This window comes from Struthio camelus, chromosome 2 (genome assembly GCF_040807025.1).
Source record: "Struthio camelus isolate bStrCam1 chromosome 2, bStrCam1.hap1, whole genome shotgun sequence".
In the NCBI taxonomy this organism is placed as follows: domain Eukaryota; kingdom Metazoa; phylum Chordata; class Aves; order Struthioniformes; family Struthionidae; genus Struthio; species Struthio camelus.
The window spans coordinates 19,558,131-19,582,708 of record NC_090943.1 but is presented as its reverse complement, the minus strand read 5'-3'; the positions used below and the strand labels follow the sequence as shown (position 1 = coordinate 19,582,708).

The following is a 24,578-nucleotide window of genomic DNA, read 5'->3' as shown; positions in this document are numbered from 1 at the left end:
TTGCTCTTCGGCTTTGGTAGGGGAGCACCCCTGCCCTGGGAGCACACGCGGTGTCTGCACTGCGATCTCGACCAGAGGAGGCAACTGGCGATAAGTCATCGCTCCAGTTTCTTGCCCAATGATTTCCTTGTGTGTACAAGCCCCATTACTTTCAGAGAGTACAGCAAACTACACCAGTATCCTTGGGAGAAAAATAATTTTGACAAAGTTTTTGTCTCACCGGTTTCTGAAATCTAATATGGAGGTTCTTGGATCTGAGACAGAGCGAAATTAAAAGCGACTTCTGTCTCAAAGCAGATAGCCTGACAGACCTCCATTTCACAAAGAACCTTCAAAAGATTTTGATTTTGGCTCTATTTAGAGTGATCTCTTAATCCCATCCATTACTGTGACACATAATTGTTGCCCTCTAGCCTGCTTAAGAGAGAGTTTTCAGAACTGTCACCTGCAAGAAGTGATGCAACGGATGATCTCTGTGTTGGGGTTTCCACTGAAAGATTTGAGAAGTAATGGAAATCATGTTTTCCTTCTGATGGCATAAAATAGGAATCCATTAGTTATGCTACCATACAGAGTAAGTAGGAAATGTTTTTGTTTCCATCTAGGAATCAAAATCAAAATCATGGATTCACACATTCTTTCTTTGCACTTCTCAATAGACAATAGGTATTTGTTCGTATTTGAATCTGGAGGGAGACAGTGAAAAAGTTGGTCTTATTTGAGGAGCATCGTAATTCAAGTAACTCCATTCAAATCAAAACCATTTTCCACAAAAAATGCTCGAGGGCGGACTGTACCAAGAGACATTTGTCATATGGGACTAGTCTTTCATATGCTCAGTATCTCCCGACTTTTTTACCACCACAGAGTCTTCCTGAGCTCAGTGAAATGTTTCTCATTCACTTGTAAAACCGAAATGTTACTATCAGCACTGTGTGGAATGACTTGTAGTAACTGTCCAAATTTTCCATGGAAAAAACAAGCTGTGAGTCTTGCTGGATTAGAAAGGCAGTATATAGTTACATCTTTCAAAATGTAAAAGATAGAAATATTAGTATGTTATGCATAAACATTGAAATATTATTTTTTCCCCGACTTCACAAATGATTTTAAAATTTTAGTAGCAGTAGCTAAAGGAAACATTACAAATACCTCGTTACAGTGTTTAGAAATGAGATGGGACACAGTGTGCTCTTTTTGTAGATAATTAAAGGAAAAGCTATAGCTTGCAATTAGACATTAGAGACAGGATTCATCTCACTTAACTTTAATCACCTAAAGTATAAAAATTTAATCTGAGTTAGTCTCTGCACTTTTTATAGTCAATAAAAAGAGAGAGAGATCTGCAGAAGACAACTCATCGTGGTCTAAAATAGGTGACAAAGCCTCGGGGATAAAGTGCCTCCTGGAGGTACCTTTTCCTCCCCACTCTTGATGGAGCCCAGACAACTGGCCTTGAGCAGACATGCATTTTTAGATGGTTAAAATTAAGTGAGAAGGAGCCTGGCCTTCATATTCAGGGAGCCCTCCTTGGGTCCACCCGGTTGTTTAAACCCTGTGGGCGATGGAGAGGAAGGCACTTTGGCTTCCTTCAGCTGCCACGGCTCCCACCAAAAGCCAGCCATGGCCTTTGGGGCTCACAGCATTTAAGGTGGTCCTTCCTGTCAGCTGCAGCCATGCCAGATGATGAGCTGATAGTTTACTAAGCTATAAAACATGCCAGTAGGTTGAATATTACAATAACAAAGTAGAAACATCTGTATATTAAAGCGCTGTTCATTTAAGATAACAATAGATTGCCATACTTTTCAGCTTCATAAGATTTTTAATGATTCCAGTTCTTCCTTTTTCCAAAAGGCCTGACTGTTTCATTCTTGCACTTGCAATAAATTTGCAGTGTGTTTTTACTCTACAAGGTTAATTATGAAAAAGTGACTACCAGGGCAAACAAAGTTATTCCAAACATCATTTGAAATTTTAGATAAAGGGAAGATTTTCCTGGCTCAAAATCACCATTTTTTTTTCTAACTAATAATATCTTCTTATCACTAAGATTGACTGCTATTCTATTCCTCTATTTTACAGTTAAACTTTAACCGCATCTCTTTTCAAAAAGAGGATGAGGTTCCTTTGAAATCTTGCCTGTTCAGATTTATCCCCATGTTACATAATGATCTCATACATCTGCAGCCTCTATTACACTACTGCAAAGTCTTCAGCCACCTTCAGGAAATAACGCCAGTTCCTCCAGCTCTCCTAGTAGCCTAAGCTCTGTACAGGGGATGTATTTCTAGTCTTCCCGGCAACCTTCTGCAGTGCAAGGCCACATGAAGCAAGAAGGGAGAAGGGTGCAGTGACAGCCCATGACCACTTGCCCCATCCCTGGCAAGCACAGGATGCTGGTGAAATTATGGCGCTGCCTGCTTTTCCAAGCTGGTTTCTTTTCTTCATGGCTGGTGTCAGGTAGTTTGCCCCGTGGTCCCTTTTTGACCCCTCTTCTCCCACCATTGGACTTCAGACCTGAATTACTCTTGCATGGTCATGTAGCAGGAGATTGTGCTCAATCTCAGTTCTTTGCATGGCTAGACAGTCCGCAGCCCCATATTCCCAAGGGGTCACAATTAATGTCCTTCTTGGCCCTGTTAGCCTAGTTGAACCTTTCAGTTATTTTGTCTAACTGCAAACCTTTCCTTCTGTTAGACCTTGATTACTTTTCCGTGTTTACCTTTACATTACACAGATGGCCAAGTTTTCAGCACTAGTCCTGGGAATACTAACACAAAGTTTACTAATCATCATCATTAGGAAAGTTTTCTTGCTATTAAAACTATATATTTTCCTTGTTCAGTTTCATTCTGACTCTTTTAGAGCTTCTCAAGCAGCTGGAGTAATTCCTCAGACTTTACCCCGAGACACAAAAATACAACAGCACTCATATATCTGTGTCTCTACATGCAAATTGAGCAATTTCATATTCAAAGTTTGTTTAGAAATTGTAATTGCATTTGCCCTTTTGTGCATAGACCTCTATATTTCTTCAAAATTTATCACTAAACCTGTTTTGGTTCCTGCCTGCTTAATTCCCGTCAGTCTGTAAACAGCTTTCAGGCATCTGAGATGTTCAATGCTACATTCATTTTTTTCCCTGATGATGTTTTACCAGGGCCATCAGACTTCTCAGTGAGGCAGCTAGGCTTGGCCATATTCCAGTGGATGCTTTTGAGCACATGGGCTTAATTTGCTTCTCATAGTAAACCATTCAAATCCATATTCTCTTCTTTTAAGGTAGTTGGAATAGTTCTATTTTCTATTAGAAAGACAAATTACAGTAGTAAATCTGTTTTGGCTAGTATGGAATAAGGAGCAAAATTCATCCTTGTTTTAATGACATTGATTTGAAACCCAGTGAAATACATCTAACGATAACTCCTCACTCCTGCTTTCTACCTGTATTTATATATTACATTACTCAGGATGTACCCAAACATTTGTATAATACAAGAATAAAGAATGGATTTTTTTTGTTAAAGTATAGAAATTTAATTCTAGTTTCACAAAGCATAGTAATGAATTGTCATTATGCTGACACTATCCAATTCTGTTCCAGTTTTTGCAAAGATCAAAGATATCTTCCTGAACTTGGGAATTTGTTATAAGCCTCCTGATGCTAGCAGCCTCCTCATGGCCTCTCCTCCCCTCTGTTCCCATAAAGTTGCATTTCTGCACTCTGTGGCTCTGGTAGAGCTGCCAGGGCCTGGGAAGAGACTTCTGAATCTTCTGCGTATAGAAGTTGGTGAATTGGTCACAGTCCAAGTCTTAGTCTACAGTACTTGGGAAAAGAAGTCCCCTGTTCAGTGAAACTGATGAAGCTCATTGAAATGTGTTTATACAAAAATTTCATTTCATGAAATAAAGAACATGCCATGAACATGTCAGCATGATGTTGAGCAGACTTGTGATGTTGAATGTATGAATGCTTCCTAGTATTTTGTGATCCCCAACTAGAAAAACAGCAGAGGAAACTGCTTATCTAGTCTCAGCATATCACTAACCTGTGGTTTTAGTAGGCTAGACAATAACAGCATGTTAAAATCAAACATCAACTCTAGTGCCCTGCTCCTAGAAGAGGCTGAGTGTCTTTGGCAGGTGCTGTACAACCCAAATGTTAGATTGGGCAGGGCTGTGTCGTTAGGCAAGGGGTAGAAATCTCCTTGCCTGACTTTGGTCAGCTAAAAGTCAGGCCTCCACTCCAGATGGGAATCAGCAACCCCTGTACAGACTGGATCACTCTCCGGATGCACCTCCTTCACTGACGGGGTGGGGAGACCCTAAGTGATGACTTAGGCATGGCTACACTAGCTGCATTGAGTCTGGTCAAATACAGCACAACACTTAAGCACAGGTATATAAAGCCCTTGCTGTTCATGGAAGCATATGGGTGTATGTTTCATTTAATCATCAACTTAAGCTAAAGTCAGTCTCACAGGCATATTTTAGAACATGCCTAGTTCAAGGGCTAGGGTGGTTTGCTGTACTAGGGCCTTCAGAAGTTGATTTTGGGACTAGACAATGTCATCAACAACTGCTCAATGCATATTGTTGGTATATTGCAGCCATATCCCATAGGTGAAAGCTATAGCCACTCATTACATTAAAAAATGAGTGTTATATGAAAGTATGTTTCCTGAAGAAGTTTTTTCAAGTTGTCAATGTACATCAGTGAATTGCGACTCATAAGTAATCCGAAGTTCCTCAAAATATCTGACCACTTTTTTGCTCAACTTTTTTGAAAAAGTCTTTGGACAGCATGAAAACTTGAAGCGTTTCAGCCAGAATGGTGAGATATGAGCGTATGAAAAAAGGAGTTCAGAACAAAAACTCTGACGCAACCTCAAGCAGAGCAGTCAAGGCCTTCCATGGAAATTACCTCTGTTCCGTATAATACAGAGGATTTTTTACTTATTAAACTGAAGGCAAGCATTCTTACTTACTAAACTGAAGGCATATGCAGTGAAGTCCCAATGAAGTGAAGCAGACATGTAACCAGCGTGTCCAGACCTTTCCATTCAGCACACTACTGTTTGCCCTATGATTGAAGCCAAATGCTCGCTTGATAAAGCAGTAGAAGTTAATACTTCACTTTGTAGCCGGCTTCTCTACTCCTGCACTGGCAGTAGGGTAAACTAAATGTCTTAGTGTCTTTATTTTTTCTGTAACATCTCTGACACCTAAAAAGCCGTATTAGATTTTTATCTCCTTTATCTTTTCTCAGTGTTACAGGCTGAGCTAATTTTACTATAGTATACACGAAGAAGTTTTTTTTTTTAAGTTTAATAATCTGTAATTAAAATGACTTTGGATAGATTTGTTACACTCTGGTTTGAGTTAATAAAAAATCTGATTCTTGATGGCATAAATTCATATAAAACAATTTCATTATCATAATCACTACAAATTAAGTGAGAATTGCAGACCAATGCTAATTCAGAAGTCAAATCCTATGAGCTAGAGAAAATTACACTGAATTGCACTACAGTATGTAACTTCCACTTTTAATTCTGTACATGCAGATTAACTAATAGTCTTACTAATAGTCTGATTCTGATTTTAAATTGAAGTAACTCTGTTTATTAATGGGAGTTATTGCTACTTTTCACTGACTTGAGATCGGAATTAAGCTTCCAGTCTGTATTTATTCTCAGTGTATTATTTGGCCAGAAGTTATATAGCAGAAACACATCTCCAGATGCCGTGAACAAAATGAACTGGCTAAGGGAGAAGTTCCAGTGAATCAAGTTCATTGATGAATGCATGCAAGCAATGGAAGCTGCAGGCGTGCATCAAGGACAGAATTTGGGTACATCACCAACTGCAGTTGTGTATTTAATATTTGAGGAATAAATCCAGATTAGAGTGATTACTGTTGCTCTAATTGACTGCAGTGTCCTGATTTGAAGCCTCAAATTACAGTGATGAGTTTCTGAAAAAGTATATGAATAGAATTATTGCCTGTGTGGGACTACTTGCTGAGGACTTGCAAGATTCTAGTACTTTAAATTAAATTATATAAGAAATAAAAATAAAAATAATATAAAGTAATAAATGTACCTTTCCAGAGTCACTTTTCTGTGAAGAAAGGAGCTGCAGCCTTGGGTATTGGTACAGATAGTGTGATTCTGATTAGATGTGACGAAAGGTAAGTAAAGATGCCAAACACTTCTCCTTTTAATAGTACATAGAAGAGAATAGTCAGGTGCTCAGCTCAGAGCAAGTGAATAGGATGCAATCAATAGCTGGGGTAACTCGCTGTAGTGCTGTCAACTTCAGCAGCCTTACACTGATTTATCCCACTTGAGGAACTGACTCTCTTTGTAGCTTCTTTACAAGTCAGTTATTGGAGCTGATCAAAAAATCTTGAAGTTCCCTTCCTGAAGGATTTCTGATCTTTCTTTTTCTTTCATACTGAAGTGAAACAAAAAGTCAAACTTGTAATTATTCTTTACACATTCAGTTAAGAAACTATGAAGGAGCTTGTGTTTGTCAAAATGAACATTTAAGCAGTCTCACATTTTGACCCACTAAAATGAGCTGAAATTGGCCTTTTAAACTGCTTAAAATACTAAGGAGCATTTGCTAATGTAATTTTGTTACTTCATGCCCTCTCATTCCTTCTCAGCAGCTGACTTCCTGGCTGGACCACACTTCCCGCAGTAGACTTAGTCATGACACCCTTGCGTTGTGGAGCACAGTACATTCAGGGAAGGGGCTTCTCAGCCTTGTGGGCAGTGTAGGCCGATGAGGGGCACAGCCCATCGAAAGGAGTAGCACATAAAGCACTTAGACCCCTGTTCCCAGTAGGGACTACAAAATTGGTGGTAGAGTGTTGTTAAAGCATTTAATTCACCTAACTAAAATGTTTTGATTCTGCTGGAGAAACCCCTTTGAGAAAGCAGACAAATATTAACAGAATCAATGTGTTTTGAAGAAGATTTTTCTATGGAAAAAAACTATAGAAACATCCTTATCAATTCTACTGAGACTCTTTTCAATAAAATATGCTCTTATTATAAGTTCCAAATACTATTGTTATAAGAAAATGAGTTATTTTTGGTTCTAGCTTAAAAGGAAGGTTTTGCTGCAATCAAAATATTCTGCTCTTATGATAAAAAAGGGCACCAGCTAAGCAATTTACAGTACTAATCACAGCACCTGCATATTGACTTACAGACTTATTATTGCTTTATTAACAGAAGAGTGAGCACACTTTGAAAAGGAATTAATGACAACATCAAAATAAACCTTTGATTGTCTCTGTTCACTAAAGACAGACACAGATCAATGAAGTCATGTCTTCCTTTTCTTCTTGTGCAAACTCAGTGTAATGATTTTCTGCGAAGACGACAATGCTTAACCTGTGCATCCTGAAGTAAACAGCAGGATTACTGCATGTCTTGCCAAATCCCAGACAAGGTCAGCGGGACAGAGCAGGCTGTTTGCTCAGGACATGTCCCTGGTGGGGGGTGCTAAGCTGGTGGGTGAAGAGGACCTTCTACTGGCCCATGGGACAGTGAAGGAGGGCCATGAGAGCTTTCGGATGTGTCCAGCATGAGCAGGCATGCTTCTGTCCCATCCTAACCCACAGCCACCACGTTTTGTTGCTATATTGTGGGACAATGTAAATGTGCGGTGCATTTCAACTAGGAAAACGTGAAGAAAATCACACCATCTCGCTTGTGCCCGGGATTGGATGACCATGCATTTTGGTTACCTGTTCCACTACCATACAGATAAATTAACAGCAGTAGGGTGTCACCTGCAGGTTTGGAGTCAAGACACTTCACCCTGATCTGGCAGCAGTGAAGGCTGTAGATGGATATAGGTTATAAGAGAAGACTTTGACCCAGCACTCCCTCTATCCTCAGTGCCCCGCTGCTGCTGAGTCTTTTCAGCCTTCTCCTGCTCCCCCATAGCCCTCCTGCCCCTGATGCTCCATAGCACATCCATTTCCTATTAAGTGAAGAGCTAACAGCAAGAGGTGGTTTCAAGATTGGACTTGTAATACAACTCTCTTTTGCTCTAGAGGGAAAATGATCCCATCGGACCTTGAAAGAAGAATTCTTGAAGCCAAACAAAAAGTAAGTGTACTAGCATTTTTGCTTCCAAAAAAAAGAAAAAGCAAACGTGAACAATACAGCCAGTTGGTTTACTTTCCTTAGTAGAAGAACATAGGCTTTCCCATTAACTTTTGATTTATTTCTCAGGCCAGTAATTAGTAAGGCAAGAGCTGCTGAAAAAATATGTTTAAAGATAGCCTTTATAAGCTATTTGGCTCTTTTTGTATATTGTTTTGCATAACCTCCTCTTTTTTTAATGTTATCAGCCTGTGATGCAATTCCTCAGCTGAATATTGGCAAAAGCTGACTAATCATTTGGGGAATCCATATATATTTTAATGCATTGAAAATATTGCAAACAGAGTCACCAAAGTAATGGAAGGCAAACTGAAATCCGCATATTCTCTGAAATACACAGTTTTTATATAGAATATCCATTGATATATCCATCCACTCATAGAAGCTAGAATTTAACGTGTTCATTAATAGAAGCCAGAATTAAAACATCAGATTAAGGGATACAATGAATTTAGCCCAGTGCCTACAGTAACATTTGTGCAAATAATCTTTAGAAACACAGAGTTCGAAGATCTCTGATAACACCGGTCTTCATTAAGCGCTCAATTTGTCCAGGAAAATCCATGTGGTACAAAAAATAAAGTAAAATGAAAATAGAAGTTCCACCCAAACCTACTGACCATATATTTCATTTAGTAGAAGGACGTTCAGACCTTTTTAATAGTTTAAGCCCCAGTCCTTCCAGAAACGTACACCCTCTTTGCCCTCATTGCTCTGGGTACTGTTTATAATCAACAGAATATACATGAATTTAAGGTGAAATACTGTAGAAATTACTGCAGACTGAAGCGCTTATAGTGCAAAAGCCGTGTGAGAGACAGCGTCCCCTCTTCCGTGCTGCATACCATTTAGCAGAGGGAGTCCATGAGATGGCCCCGGGGCTCTGGGGAAAATGGGATGGGGTAGAGGTTGGGGGGGGGGGTCTGCTGCTACCTCACCGTTGCCCACAGGAGATGATACTTCGGCTGACGGGCCCCACCATCTCACACTCCTGCACCTTCACACAGTCCGCTGGCATAATTGTAAGGCAGCCCAGGGCACTGACCATCAGAGAAATTTCTTGCACCACAATGCCTTATGGATGCAGTTTGTTTTACTCGGCATCATATAGAGCAGACCTTTTTGTCTCAGGCAGATGGTATGGGGAGGGATTGTTCTCCTCTGAGCTTACCTGTCTCATCTATCTTTACTGCAATAAATGGAGGATACTGGTTGGAAGTTTGCTGCCACCTTAAGGCAGAAACTGTAATATTGCTAGCTCTAAACTAGGAAAAAGCAGTGTAATGGAGTATGTATTTCCTCTAGGAGACACTTGCCGGTCGCATGTGCCCAGAGCAATTGCAGCAGTTGAGGTTTCAGGTGCCGGAGAGGCAGGAGGCTGCGGCAGGCAGAGGCTGGTGCTGGGCGCCGTGGACTCAGGGCCGAACACCTCTGTGCTCTCTTGTAGGGGTTTGTCCCTTTCCTGGTGAGCGCCACAGCTGGAACTACAGTGTATGGGGCATTTGATCCACTCATAGCTATTGCAGACATCTGCAAGAAATACAAAATCTGGATGCATGTGGATGTAAGTACCGTCTCTTATGTGGGGCTGGATTACAAGGCATTTCAGCATGAATTTATTCATCTTGGATGGTGTCATCTTGTACCATTGTACTTGCTTCCTATAATTAAGTCTGAAGTTTAAGGGCTGATTTCCCCTCCTCTGAAAGGCTCAGGTACCAGTAGGTCAGGGGGACATCATAGGAGCTGTAACTGTGCAGTGCTTTTAGATGAGCTAGTTTGAGTGCTTTTTGACTTCAGGTTCATCTCTAAATATTGTTAATACAGAAAATACAAAAAAAAAACCCATACCCAACACGGGCTCAGCTGTAACAGCTGCAAAATAAATGCATAAGGAGAAGTATACATTTGTTTGGAGTTAAGTACCCCAAATTACTGAACAGACTAATGCAAATGGCAAAGGAATTTATCACACTGGCTGCTTAGCTTTATCTGAGTTCTTGTCAGTAAATCTTTCTGGAGGATCATCTTTCAGGTCTAGAATGGGGTTTGTGTCATTTTTTGTAAATCCTTTCTCCCAAAAGGCTTAGCAATCAAATTTCCATAGGGCTGGAAATCTTGCTTTTGGATTACTGTGTTAGCCAGGATCATTCCAATTTACAGAAGAAGAATAATTTATATTTACCTCAAACTACTTCTCAGTCATATGAAGTGTCTGCACGTCCCTGATCTATGTAAGCAAAAGCGAAGGGGGAAGGGGGAAGCATTAGTGGTCAGAAATATGCTGAAAACCCACTACAGCAACTGAGATCCTAGTCCATTTTGTTATCATCACTTAGTCAGTAAACGAGAAAAGCCAGCTTAGCCATGAGCAGCTCTGGGAGTCATTAATTACAGTCTGGGGCTGCCCAAAGTGTCACTGTCAGATGAGGTGGTGAGGGAGGAGATAGTGGTGATTGGGGTTGACACGCAGATCATGGTCTATAAAGCACTGCTTCCAAGCTACTGGAAAGAAATTGTTAGTTCAGCTAATGCCTCAGGCTCCATCTGTCTGGTCATTTTGGAAGAAGTCACATCAGCAAGGAAAAGAAAGGGCCCCAAACTAAGATGAGCTCACAGGTATCATCATAGAGAAATGCAGAGATCACTCCTCATTAAGATAATGTGTCTTGCTTTCTAGGGAGCATGGGGTGGCGGGCTGCTAATGTCAAGAAAACACAAATGGAAGTTAAATGGTGTTGAAAGGTATGATTTATTAAAAATTTATGAGGTGTTTTAACATGTTTTTGATTACCATAGCAATGCCTATAAATAAAAATAAAAATCAGTCAATATTAGGTCCAAGCTACAATATGAAGAAATCATGTAAACTATCCTTCTGGTTGAAGTAACAATGCTAAGCGCCGTTGTTCAGTGTTCAATGTGGTAGCACTTTTTTTTTTTTTGTAGAGCAAACAGTGGACATTTCATGTTTGTGTTTTCATTTCTTGCAACATGCATTCTCAGGTCCAGCATGGTTTCTGCGTCATCCTCTGATTCATTGTCTAAAACAAATGAGCAGTTACATTTCTGTAAGAAGTGAATCTTGGGGATCTTGCATGCGGAAGTCTAAGTATAAAAGGTGCATCCGCATCTGCTGTTTGGCCAGGTGTTGCGGCAGTCCCTGACCACTGCTCTGTCGCTCATGGAACGGATGCACTCCTCCAAGCCGTGCTAGTGAGGTCTTCTCAGCAAATCTGTCTGGGTGTACACACTCATAGTCATGAGCTCATGAACATTACAAGTACACACAGATGAACATAAATGATAACAATCTACTTTGGTGTCTGGAAAGACTGATCTTAAACTTATAAACAGCTGCTTATTCAGAAGTGTGTAGCTAAGTTGTGGAACTCCTTGCCAAAGGATGTTAAGATTTGCATGGGTTTAGGGGGAGACTGGATAAGTACATAGAAGAGACAAACAAAAACCATTCAGGAAGTCTGTGAGCCACAAATGACTGGAGCCTCTGAGAGTATGTGGGGGAAGTACTTGGGGGTGTTAGTCCTGCTTTGTGTTATGCCCAGGCATCTATTTAGGCCTCTTGCTGGAAACAGTATGCTGGGCTAGATGGAGCCATGGTTGCATTTGTATATTTTCTGAAGCTCATGATGTTTAAGATTAAATTATTACTCCCTTCTGCCTTTTTTATCTCTTAACAGAATTGCTGCTCCTTGCCAATTAAAATTACAAACAACTTCCCGATCCTATTCCTAAGGATTAGGAGGATACCTTGATGGTTCAGTTCCTTTCTCCTACATCTCACATGCGGAATTTGGAAAGCAGCCAATGGTTCTGTAAATTTGATATATTTTAGTTAGGACTGCCTTGAGCACTGCAAACTTACATATTGTGTTTATAAAGGATGTACATCCAACATGTTAGAAAAATCTACCCAGCAGCCTAGGAGGACAGAGTACAAAAACAGAGTTTGCTTCCCAGATTGTCCAAATCCTACTGGAATGAGAAGTTTAGGTTTAATTTGTATTAAAGATATTTCCAAATAATATGCTTTAGATCCACAGCTCCACTAGAGTTCCTCCAGTGTTTTGAAAAGTGCCATCTCCATATGGTAGGCAATGAATTAATGGAATTTGTCATTTCCAGTCCTGTTCCTCTCCTCGATGGATGCAGCAGCTTACTTCAGTTTGTCCAGATAGCAAATGTGGGCACCGTTAGAGGAAACTTACTGGAACTCAGTCTGCTTTTATAATGGCTGAGGCCAAATTCTTCCAGTCTTAATACTTTTCAGTCATCCATTAGGAATCTCTAAAAGAAAACTTTTCCTCTTTCTTTTTTGTCTAGGATCCACAGTCACAAAATCACAGAGGTGCTTGGTATTCAGTTATTTAGACAAATGTGAGCTGCTTTGAAAAGCATCTTGTGGGTCTATGTAGCTTTTTTCCTTCACTATTACTTTCATTCAGCTTTTTATTTAAGCACATACTGATGGCTGAAGCCCAGAATAACTGATAAAAAATGAAAAATGGTGGATTTTTATTTTATGTAAGTAATTTTGTTGTGTGTGCAATTGGGATGAATATGCAGAAATAGATGACCTTAGGGTAAATTAAATTTTTCAGGCGGATAATTAACATCTGGCTGTTGTCAGTAGATAATCCTTTAGATTGAGAAAACCCATACCACTCCTGTTACCTAGAAGGCTCTTAAAGAATTTCTGCTTGATTCTGTGTAGGCATAGATAAAAATGAAAAAGTATCTTACCAAAGGAAATTCATAGACCTCAATGCATGTTCAGAATCACTAGCTCTGGCACTGTAATCAGATGACTAACTCTGAGCTGATTAAAAGCTGCCAAATACTCGAAAAGCCAAGCCAAGTGGCCAGATGTTGCCTGTGAAAGACTATTCCCTATAGATTTTTCATCAGGCCCTTGCATAGTTACCTTTAAATAGCAAAGAGGAAAGCACAGAAGTGCTGCACAGTGTCCGTGTGCGTTTGGGAGTCGCTTGCTTTGAAAGAGTGAAAAGTAATCTTGTAGGAAACGATAAGGACATGCATGCACCCGTAGCATTGCCTCCAAATCCTACAAAGGAAAATATTGCCAGATTCGAACCTGCTCACCTCTGTTCACACACATGCTGCCTGCAGGTGCATCCTGGGTCCTTTAAGTAGTTGCATGCCCCAGTTGACTGATCTGTACCAATATACACTATCAAAACTCAAATCACTGAACTAAATGAAATCATGTGCACTATGCATCCTTGACAGGCTGCCAAATGGGACACTAATGTATAAATCCATCAGCTAATCATCCTATGTAATAATAGTAATTTACAAATAACCAGTCAAGCAAGCATAACACAAGATTAAAACACTGAACAACTGGACAATCCTCCATTCAGCACTTGCCATAGTCTCAAAGTCTCCTCTCTAGTTTTTATTGTGCCAGCACCCTGTTTGTTCACAATATCTGGCTGACAGCTAGTTTTGCAATGTGTCCTGAAGGTCAGCAGGCTCCGACTCTTATGTAGAAGGGGTGTAGTTCTATGTTTATTACTATTTGGGATTTGGGACCCGATCCTCTGGTTATGTGAATTATCATAGCTCCGCTAAAGTCAAAGATATGTGAGCATTTACCATCAATGGAGCAGTGAGAAAAATTACTTTTGACCAGGTTTTCCAACTTGCTCAGAGACGTAGAGGTCCCTAGAAGGGTTTAAAGGAATTTTCAGAAATGCCCATGTTACTTAAATCTTGCTGAAACTAGAATCAATGGGAGGGAATTGCTAATTTGCCAGCTTCTTATCTACATCTTTAGGAGCCAGGTGCCTTGAGAAAGTTCATCAGTCAAGCGGGTGTTTTTGAGAAGTTTGTCCTATATCTATAAAATACAGATGACTCTCCGGAAAATTTAATACTGATTAAGCTTACTGGAGAGAGCAATTATCCTGTGGTAAATTGCCAGGATTGTCATCCAAAAAGCAACTAGAGTGAATTAAGTCCCTTATGAAGGCATTGCTTCCTTAATAACACTCATGATTGTTTTCAGCCTTGCTTGCTCAGGAAAAGAAGAAGGTGCCCTTTGCTACATGGCCATTATTATTTTAATTATTACAAAATGTCTCCGTGGTTTCACCACAATGTACAGTGTCTCGGTTGAATGTGGTTTACTGTCACAGGGCCAATTCGGTGACCTGGAACCCGCACAAGATGATGGGCGTCCCGCTGCAGTGTTCCGCCCTGCTGGTAAGAGAAGAGGTATGTTTCCATCTGCTTGTTTCCGTGGTTATTTCTGATATTTTACTTCTGAAAATCCTATATGTTTCCTCATAACTGTGTCATAGCTAATATTTGATAATGTGATGAAGATTATAAAAAAAAACCCTGAGAAATAAACATCCAGTTACGTGTTCAGGCTGTGAGTCTGAAAGGGAATTGAAATGGCTGTCTAGTTGTTTTGGTAGATCCAATAAATGGCAATAGCTGTAGAGACTTTTGTGGCTTTGCATTCAAAATGTCCTAAATTAAGTTGTAGGGGCACCACTGTGTAACCCCACTGATTTGTATGTAGCATAAATTGTAACTGAAGGCAAAATCTAGTCCTCTTACCATGATATGCTATAAATGCAGTATGACATTTGGTTGAGAATCTAGGCATCATTACACTTTCCAGACTTTTTATGAGAGATATTTCAACCCAGCTCAGATCCATATATTCACTTTAGGGAGCATGGAAATAAAAAGGGAAGACTAAGTTCACGTGGAATAAAAAGTACACATTTCATTTAGTACTAGAACTTGAATTACCCTTCAAACCTGTGATTTTCATAAACCATCAATTTCTGGGACAGCTGCTAGACCACCACCAGTTATTAGACCAGCTATCAAAAAGTTGGTTGCTGTTTTGCTAACAGCTGTACAACAGATTGTACACAAAGTGATTGCGCTTAGAAAGAGAGAAGCTGGCTTTTATTTGCCCTCTGGGTCAGTTCCCTGAGACAAATCCTGCCTGGCTGAAGTCAGTACCATCCTTGACCTCTAGTGAGAACAGATGGCTCAGATTAAGAGAAAGCCATTCTTTCCCCTTCATTTTACTGTCTTAGTTTTGAGTTACATATAGAGGTTAGACTTGATGATAAACAGCCAAGTTCTCATTCTTCTTGGACTGGAAAATGCAATTTTAGGCAACAGCCCCAAGGTGTACCTTAAACCTGGTTGAGAACTTCACTAGAGCCAGAACATGACTCTCTGCACTTCACTTAAAAAGCTAAAAATGAAACCGCATGCTTTTCATGAGACAGGTTTCCTCATCTTGCTGGCTGTTGGCCCTCCCACAAAGCTGCCTCCCAAAATGGTGTCTTGGGACCCAGAATTAGCTCTAGGTGGCTGTTTAGAGGCCATATGCTCTTTTGTCTGTACAAAGCTTTCTGCACCACTTAAGCATCCGCAGGGATTTGCAGAGGAGTTCACCCTAGAAAATAACTGTGCCTACACAGAAAAAAAAAAAAAGCAGAATTTTAGGGACAAAAGCAATTAGGAAAGTAGTGTGATATGATTTACATTAGTCACCAAATTAGCTTGGCTGACTCAACCAGAATAATGCCTTCCAAGAAGAGGAGGAAAGGAAACCAAACAAGGAATAAAGAGACAGATCCAAAAATGAGTTTACGTGTAATGATGCTCAGAACTGCAATATCCAAAAGTTGGGATAGAGAGACCTCTGGAAGAGGCCTGCACATTGCTGGGTCAGGTACCAAAGGGTCTTGGGCACTGAATGGAATACGAGAAACTGAGTCACTAAGCAACTAAGTCTGATTTTGTCTTTTTTTAAATCTTTCTCTTGCAGTTGGACACTTTAGTAGGACACTAAATTTACGTGTTTATAATTTCTGCTGTGTAGACTCTTGCCTAAAGCAACCCTCAAGACAGCAGTCACGTTTGTGCCAATGTTACTTTTTTATCTCTCTCTTTCTTTAAGGGGCTGATGCAGAGTTGCAATCAAATGCATGCCTCCTACCTCTTTCAACAAGACAAGCACTACGACCTGTCTTATGACACTGGAGACAAGGCTTTGCAATGTGGACGGCATGTTGATGTCTTCAAGCTATGGCTGATGTGGAGGGCAAAGGTAGGACTGCCTGCAATGTATTTGTTTGCATTAAAATAATGTACACCAGATACAGGTTTCTTTTCTCTAATCATCATTTTAGAAAATATCTAACCTGTATTTCCTATATATAATATGAAAGAAAACATTATTATTTTCTCCTTTTTTTAATACCTATAGCAGTTTAGGTTCAAAGCAGCCCAGACAATTTTGAAACTTGAACTCCATGCCTTTGCATAACATTTTCTTTGTGTAACTGTAGGAGTCTAACACCGTAAATTGTATGTTTAAGGACGTTGTTAAGAACATTTCTGGAAATATAAAGACGTTTTGTTTTAATTACATTCAGAAATTAAACATGGCAATTCCAGGACTGGAATCCTAGTTCCATTACATGCAGTAAATATGGAATGATCTTTTGGTAGAGCAGAAGAAAACTCATCACAATATGTTCCCTGAGAATACAAGCCGTAGTCATCAGTTCATCTGTATTTGTAGAATGTTACTAAATAAATTCTTCCACATATTCCTTCAATCTATTATGTCAGGTTGCCTCAGGTTTGTTCAGAGGAGATGATATCACTGTTTTCATTTCCAGAAAGCCCTAAAGAGCCTCATGTGCTTCATTAAAACTCTGAAAACAATTCTGAGACAGAGAACAAATATAGCTGGAGGTGTGGGTGTCTGTAAAGGGCGGGGGGCAAATTTCTGTGGTTGAAATAGCTGTTGGACTAGCTGGACTCACTGGAGTGGCAGGCAGTCTCAGCCACATGCCTTTCCTCCACCCCAAGGCTTTCTTCCCTGGCCATGCTAGCTCTCCCCTGTGCCAGAAGCTCTGTCCATAGAGGGGTGATGACTTGGGCTCAGAAGTCAGTTCTGCAGTGCCAGACCAGGTTTAGCAGGGACACGCATCCATTATTCGTTTCTTTCTTTAAACCACGTATTTTTGATATGCCTTGTACTGCTTTTTCTCTCCTCACACCCCACTTGTAGTATTGGTGTTACCAGATAACACCAATTGACGCTCCTCCCTCTTGACGCTGTAATCCTTGACTTGTGTCATCACAGCTGGTGACTGCAGGAATAATTATGATGTCACAACTAGAGGATTATGACTACTGCTGAGGAAAAAGAGCGGGAATTGCTGAAGCTCTTAAAAACATAGCTGCTGAGTTCATGCAGTACCAGTTAGGAAAGGAGAGCGACAACAGCTATGGAGACAGGGCAGTATCTAAGCAGAGTGCTCATTTGCCACAGGCGTCAAGCTGGTCTCTGAAAACATCTGGCCATTTTGTATTCTAAGTTGAAGAAAAGAGATATTCCAGGAAAAGGTACCAGCTCATAGCCTCTGGAAGATTAAAATCCCCTTTTCTGGAAGAAATACAAGGCTCCCCATGTTGGAGCTTAACACCTTTTTCTAGAGGCCTTCGTCCACGCCAGCCCAGGCATGAGCCTGGTCCAAACCATTGCTCAGTCTCGCTGCAGAAACCACAAACAAGGGCACCCTTCATCAGAGGCATTGCAAATATTTCACTCAGCGCTGAGCTAGGATCTCGTGCTTATTTCGCAGAGGTGATCGTAGGGGAGTCAGTGACACGAGCTAGAGATGAATGGGCTCTGCATTGGAAAGTGCCCTTCCTCTGACAGAGCCAAATCCTTGATCTGTGCAGCAGAGACTCCTGAGAAGTGGCTTGTACCGCTGCTTTGACAAGTGCTGCATGTTCCTGTCCCTGTGTCAGTTCACAGAGCAGAGTCACAAAACTTTAAGTTCTTTTTTCTCTCTCTCTCTTTAAAGGGAACCACAGGATTTGAAGCACAAATTGATAAGTGCTTGGAACTTGCAGAGTACCTATATAATAAAATAAAGAACAGAGAAGGGTATGAGATGGTGTTTGATGGAAAGGTATGTATTGCAACTTGGTGTCCCAGTTGGTCAACACCACTTGCCTTAGTCAGGTATTGCGATGCTGCTAACAGGTCAGAACAAAAAGCAAATGACAGAAAAAAGTGTTCCTTGTAACAACAGCTGTTGTTGTGCCAAAACTCCCTTCTTTATGGGATCCAGGGGCAAGGGAGTTGAGGCAGCTGTACATGAGATTTTAGTTTGCACAGTTTCACCGCACGGGGACTCAGCACTGGCTTCTCAGGCTAAAGCGATGCACACACAGTGAGAACCAGCTTTTCAGTAATTGAAAGAGGCTGTGCTTTTCCTAATACGGGGTCTGTTCTGAATGTGTGCTCCAGTGCCCCATGTGACTCTGAAAAAGGGTCATGCACGGTACTGTTATCAGCAGCCTCAGCTGGTTAGTCACAGCCCACAGGGACCTGGGGTGCAGTGCAGCGGGACGGGGGCTAGCGCGGCCCCGCGCTGTGCCCGCTGGCATGCAGCCCTGCTGAGCCAGCGCTGCTGCCCCTTGCTCCTTGCCGGAGCATCGGATCTGCTTCACAGGCGGGCGCAGGAGCCTGCCCTGCTCCCAGCTGCCACGCTGCACGCTCAGGGGCCCCACGTAGCCCCTGTGGGAGAGGCAACGCTGCCACGCACGGTATAAATGTATTATTTCCACTGAGGGAGGGCCCAGCAGCACCAGCTGAGATGTTGCCCCCGGTGCTAGGTGCTTGGCTGGCATCTGGCAGGGCACAGACTACAGCCTGCTGTGTGTCGGTGCCTCCCAGCGGCGCTGCTCTGTCCCGTGCTTGGCTGCCACGCTCCCCGGCTGTGATGGAGTGCAGGCGGCCAGGCACAGGCCTGACAGCAGCCCCTGTCACTAAGTTGCTAGTGTTTTGCCTGTGAGAGAGAAAAATCGTCTTATTTTGGCTTTTCTCCTCTGACTGTTGATGGTTTGTTCTCTCCATACGCACACTGGAAGGTTTTGCCTCCCATCACGCACCCTGTAGTTAACTGAACCCCTAGCACGAGCCTCGGTGCTCTGCAGCACAGGGATAAATGTCACCACGTTTCTTCAGAAAGAGATCCCAGACTCATACCTACATACCGCTACATAATTTATTTCTGCCCCCCATGCACCATCACTGAATTGGGTCCGTCAGATCTAATGATGGGTAAAGGAATGGACAGCAGTGAGTTTCTGTAACTCGCACATTTAGCAGCCGGCAAAGAGGAGTGTAGCAAGGCAGGCAGCTGCTGGGAGATGGCAAAAGTGCACAAAGTGTCAGCGGAGTCTTACTTTGTGCCTCTCTACTTAGTGCTTCTGTGTCAGCTAAGCTAGCCAAGATGCTAGCTACATGCATATTAATATTGGAGCTAGCTGCACCAAACTGAGAAGTAATGAATTTCTCAAGTGTGAAAAAGGCTTAGGCCATCTGTGAGTCCTGTTTACAGGACCAGATTCTACATTACGCGGTCACGTAATGAAAGTAATTGACATGGTCTTCACATCTAAATTACCTCTAATAGACCGTTGTCTCGTCCACACATTCCCTTCAGCCTCTTGAGGGGACAGCACCTACAAAGTCTAGATGCTTCTCAGTTGGGGATAAATACATTTGCACAGCTGGGTGATGTGTTTCTGCATCTGACTTCCTGGGAATAAATTGCCTAGAATTATCCTTTCTGCATGAGTAATGATGATGACTCTCAGTGGACTGCAATAATGAAAATCATTGACTGCTGTCAAAATATGATGTATGAGAGAAGGGAAAGGCATGAGCATAATTGCAATTGACATATTATGAGCATTTCTTGCAGTCCGAACCACTATTATTCTGTGTTTAGCCTCAGCACACAAACGTCTGCTTCTGGTATATACCTCCCAGTTTACGCGGTATGGAAGATAATGAAGAACGGATGAGTCGCCTTATGAAGGTAAGAAACGTTATCCAGGATAGCATGAGGTGAGCAGTGAAATCTTGACAGGCATGCAGTCCCCGAAATGATCTCCAAGGAGGCACAGGGGAAGGTCGCCTATCTATATTCTGGCAAATGACACCGCCATGGTCATTATACTAAAGGTGAGTCTGGCACCACCTTGCTCTCGTCTCCCAGTTTGGTATTCCCTGTGTCTGCCCCTTCTCTGGAGTACTTACTGGAACTCTGGCTGTTCCTCCTGAAGTTCATGTAAACTGCAGTCAGTAAACCCATCAAATGTAACAATAGCTTGATTATAGTATTCCACTCTGGCATATGAAAAGAAGATGGAAAATGATTGTAACAATATGTTTGAGGGCTACAAAAAAGAACAGTTACTGTGTGCCAATTGTACCTCAGCAATACTGAGAAGGTAGGGGGGAAAATTCCCCAGTGATTTTAAGAGCAGCACAAAGAAACAGGACAAACCCAACATTTTGTCAATGAGCCATTTATTCCTTAACAGAGGATTGTCAATATTGGACTTTTTTGTCAATATTGGACTTATTTTCATTTTAACTGCTTCTTGTAGCTCTTCATATTTATAGAAAAGGAAACATGCTCTGCTTTTTGTTACAGTAATAATAATCCCCTGCTTTTTGATATAATAATAATAATAATGTTCCCCTGCTTTTGTTATACACAATTACAGGTGGCCCCAGTGATAAAAGCCAGGATGATGGAGTATGGAACAACCATGGTGAGCTATCAGCCGCTGGGAGACAAAGTGAACTTCTTCCGGATGGTCATCTCAAACCCAGCAGCAACTCATCAAGACATCGATTTCCTGATTGAAGAAATAGAACGTCTGGGACAAGATTTATAATAATCGGATGTGAAAGTCTGTTCCTGGACCTCTAAGTAGACAATTAAGTTGTCACAAACTGTGCGAATGTATTTGTGGTTTGTTCCAAAGTAAATCTATTTCTATATTGTGGCGTTGGAGTAGAGTACAGTTTAAAATCAAGAAACATGGCTCCTTTAAAGTCCTTTCCCTGAGTTTTAGAACACCTCTTTAAAAATTAGCTGCACAAAAAGCTGCGTTGAAACAAATGAGGAAGAACAGAAGATACTTACAATTTTATCCCCAATTTTAACACAATGACTATTTCAAATTAAAAGCGATCAGACTGAAAGATACCAAATTTTCCCGAAATGGTGGCAAAATCAAATTGGGGGAAGGAAGATAGTGAGAAACAAAGTATACAAGTTGTATGCTTAGAAGTGAAAGTATTTTGCCTTTTTCGTAGTATTAGAACAGAATTTCTAATTTACCTATAGCAACATTTCAAATGTATTTAAATAGATATAGTTTTACAAAAGGAAATATATATATATAAAAAATCCTATTTTGTAAACTATGGATTTTATTTTATATGGGTTATAAAACTGCAAGGACAGAAGCTGAAAATTAACTAGGATTCTTTTAATGGAGGTGCCTCAAATATTTATTACTGCTTATTTTAAAACATAAGCCCACATACATTTTTAAGAGGTACCAATGCCTCATTTCTCCATGTCACATGGATTGTACATCTCCAGGGTTGATTACTGAAAGACCTCAAGAGTACTGCAGCTCTTAAAACCACTTAATAAGATCAATTACAGAACAACAATAGGATGCTATTATTCCTAATTATCTTTCCCACATGGCCTAACTAAGCAGACGCACAATCAATATACAGTGCTAACCAAGACTGAAATAAGGTTGTATCTGGATGGTTTCTTTGCTCTGTGTTAAAAAAGCCTACCCCAAAAAAAGTCTCATGTCTGACTAACTGCTTATATCATAACCATTTCTTCTATGAGCAATATAAAACTACACTGAAAATTAAATTTGACTGAATTTCCATATAAAGACATAGCATGAAATCTCACAGCTACATTAGCAAGATAAGGACTTTTTACAGATGTACAGGTCTGCAAGATAAAGTCCAAATTAAATGTGAGTATAATCGGAATGACAGTGATGGAGTCTAAGTGACAAACTGATTTGACAAAGGTTTCTCCCAGTACTGAGCTACGTTGTTGTTTGGAAGGGCTTTTGAAAATGCTGAAAAAAATGAGATAAGGCTACATCTGCCTAATACAGCCCATGCAGAGCCACACAGGCATTTTTAGAGAACATTTTTAGAAAACTCTTGCAGAACTCACATGCTGCATCATTCCTTAACGTTAGGAGTGGCTCTGACATGGCAACTTAAATTTATCCTTTCCTCCCTCAACATCTGGAAATGTTGGTAAGAATTCTGTGGCTCAGGCCTGTCTATTTATAACCCTACTAAAGTTTTGGTTTTAACTTTGCCTAAAAGGACAACTTTTGTTTGTAAAGCAATATTGTTTTGCTGTCTTGAAAATACTTGAAGAGAAAAAAAAAGTGCAATGTGGTTTTAATTTAATCTAAAACAGATAAATGGAGTATTGGTTCAATGTAAAATAAGGACATGAAGTAAGAAGAGGAAATAAATTGTGTCTGTAATTGTGTTGCCTTTATTATATTGATAGTACTGTTTTGTCACCTCAGATTGAGGCTGTGCACTTTAGATTTAAACTGTACAATGTTGCAAATCAACATGTGTTGCTGTATAAGCTTGTACAATATATTATTGATATGTCATTATTTGTGCGATAGTAGTATTTACTCTTGATATTGTAAGAACTGTGCTCACATCAGTCCTTCTACTTTATCTTTGCTTGTTATTAGCCTCTCCTCGTCAGCTTTTAGGCAGACCTCTCACCTCACTTCAGTGGATTTCCATTGCTATCTACAGTGCATAATGTTGCAAGTTAAGCTATAGAGGAGATACCAATTCTATCAAGAAGGACTCAAATGTGACCGTTGCTGAACATGTCAAAATCAGCAGACCAATCACTGAACTACTGGGCAGAGCAGCAAGTTGTATTCTTCTTTCTTGCTGTGAAAAAGGCAAGGAAAGAGCTTCAAAAGTAAAAATAGTAAAGAGAGAATGGTGAAAGTGATCAGTAGCCTGGTTACATCTTGCATGTGCAATTCTGTTTTTAAAATGCTAAGTAATACCAGAGTGTTTATTAGCTGTATGTGCCAATCCAAGACTTCCACTCACTGTTCGGTAAGAGCCAACATTTTTTTTTCCATGTTACTATGTTTATTGCAGCCAGCAAAGAGCAGCATAGCAACCTGTTCTTGTGTTTGACCAAAGTATCTTATCTGTGTTGTTGACCTAAATCCAAATAAAAGTGTAAAATGTGACTGCGATTCTTTTCTTTAGCATCACTGATGAAACCAGCTTTACCAGTTATGCCACCTCAGAGTAAGGTCCCACAGAAGAGAAGAATGTTTAATTCTAACTTTTTTCCCGTCTCATTCTTTCTGGATTTTTTGATGACACGATTCCTTTGTGTCAATTATTATAACATTAAAAAAATTTTGAATTCCATCATCAGACCCCTCTGAGGCTCTACTGAGCACTGGCATTCTAGTGTAAAACTGCCAACTGCTCTTTTTTTCCCTTAGCTTTACAAGGTGGAGCTATTTGCTTTATTCTCCTCAGATAAGCTCAACTTTGTTATGTTTTTTTTTGTCTTTTTACTCCATGAGTCCTTATCCCCAAATTAGCCATAATCAGCCTCCAACACAGCAGTGAAAGCAGGGCACCTTTCAGATTATATGAAGGCAAAAGTTTAAATAAGCCACAAGGTAAAAAAAGGCGAAACAACTGATACAAAAATTAAAATTGCAGTCCCCATGTCTCCCCTGGCCCAAGGCCTCGCTCCTCCAAAATCTGCCACTTGTCCGCAGTTTTCCTTCCATTCGCTCAATTGCTGCACAGCCTGATGCCAGATGCAGAGAGGAAACAAAACAATGATGTTGTGAAAACAGCAGCATTTAGCAAGCTTATGCCTGAACTGAGATTTTGTGTATCACGTCCTTAAGTCTGCAGCAGAATTTGAATTGAATGCCTAGCCCAAGTACCTAGACAGAGCCCAGTCAGAAGCTCTGTAAAGAGAGAGAGGGAGAAGCTGTGCTCTACTGTTACTCTAATGAAGCACTTTGTTTAGCACGAGGAGAGAGCATTGCTTTGTTGTTTCCAACCACTTTCACATGAGAAGATGAAGCTTGGGCTTTGCTGTAAACCTGTTGCACGCAGAGCTGCGTGGCGTCTCCCTGAAAGACTGGGGGAGTGCGGGACGGGTTTGCCCGACCAAGTCAAGCGTGTCCAGGCTGAGATGACCAGCAAGCAAACAGGCATATGAAAGCCTGAGTAACAGAGTTTACAGAGTTTGGGTCCTTGTGAGATCTGCCGCAAGAACAAAAGCTCTGGTTTGCTACTTCACTGCTCCTTATCACAAAACCCCAAAAAAGAGCACTTTGCACAGGGGAATCATGGATCTTGAAGAGGAGATTTTTTTTTTTTTTCCTTCCCAGTGGGAA

The 24,578-nt window shown here is 40.8% G+C and overlaps 1 protein-coding gene across 1 annotated transcript in view; it reads left to right on the top strand.

Annotated features, from left to right (window-relative positions):
* Positions 1 to 23,396, top strand: part of GAD2 (glutamate decarboxylase 2) — a 39,636-nt gene extending 16,240 nt beyond the window's left edge. Inside the window, exons 8-16 of the mRNA XM_068934532.1 lie at positions 6,117 to 6,196; positions 8,081 to 8,135; positions 9,640 to 9,756; positions 10,873 to 10,937; positions 14,375 to 14,453; positions 16,174 to 16,323; positions 18,098 to 18,205; positions 20,036 to 20,125; positions 20,820 to 23,396. Coding sequence (XP_068790633.1) covers positions 6,117 to 6,196; positions 8,081 to 8,135; positions 9,640 to 9,756; positions 10,873 to 10,937; positions 14,375 to 14,453; positions 16,174 to 16,323; positions 18,098 to 18,205; positions 20,036 to 20,125; positions 20,820 to 20,993 — 918 coding nt within the window. The 3' untranslated portion in view covers positions 20,994 to 23,396. The remainder of the gene's footprint in view (positions 1 to 6,116; positions 6,197 to 8,080; positions 8,136 to 9,639; positions 9,757 to 10,872; positions 10,938 to 14,374; positions 14,454 to 16,173; positions 16,324 to 18,097; positions 18,206 to 20,035; positions 20,126 to 20,819) is intronic.
* The last annotated feature ends 1,182 nt before the right edge of the window (positions 23,397 to 24,578 follow it).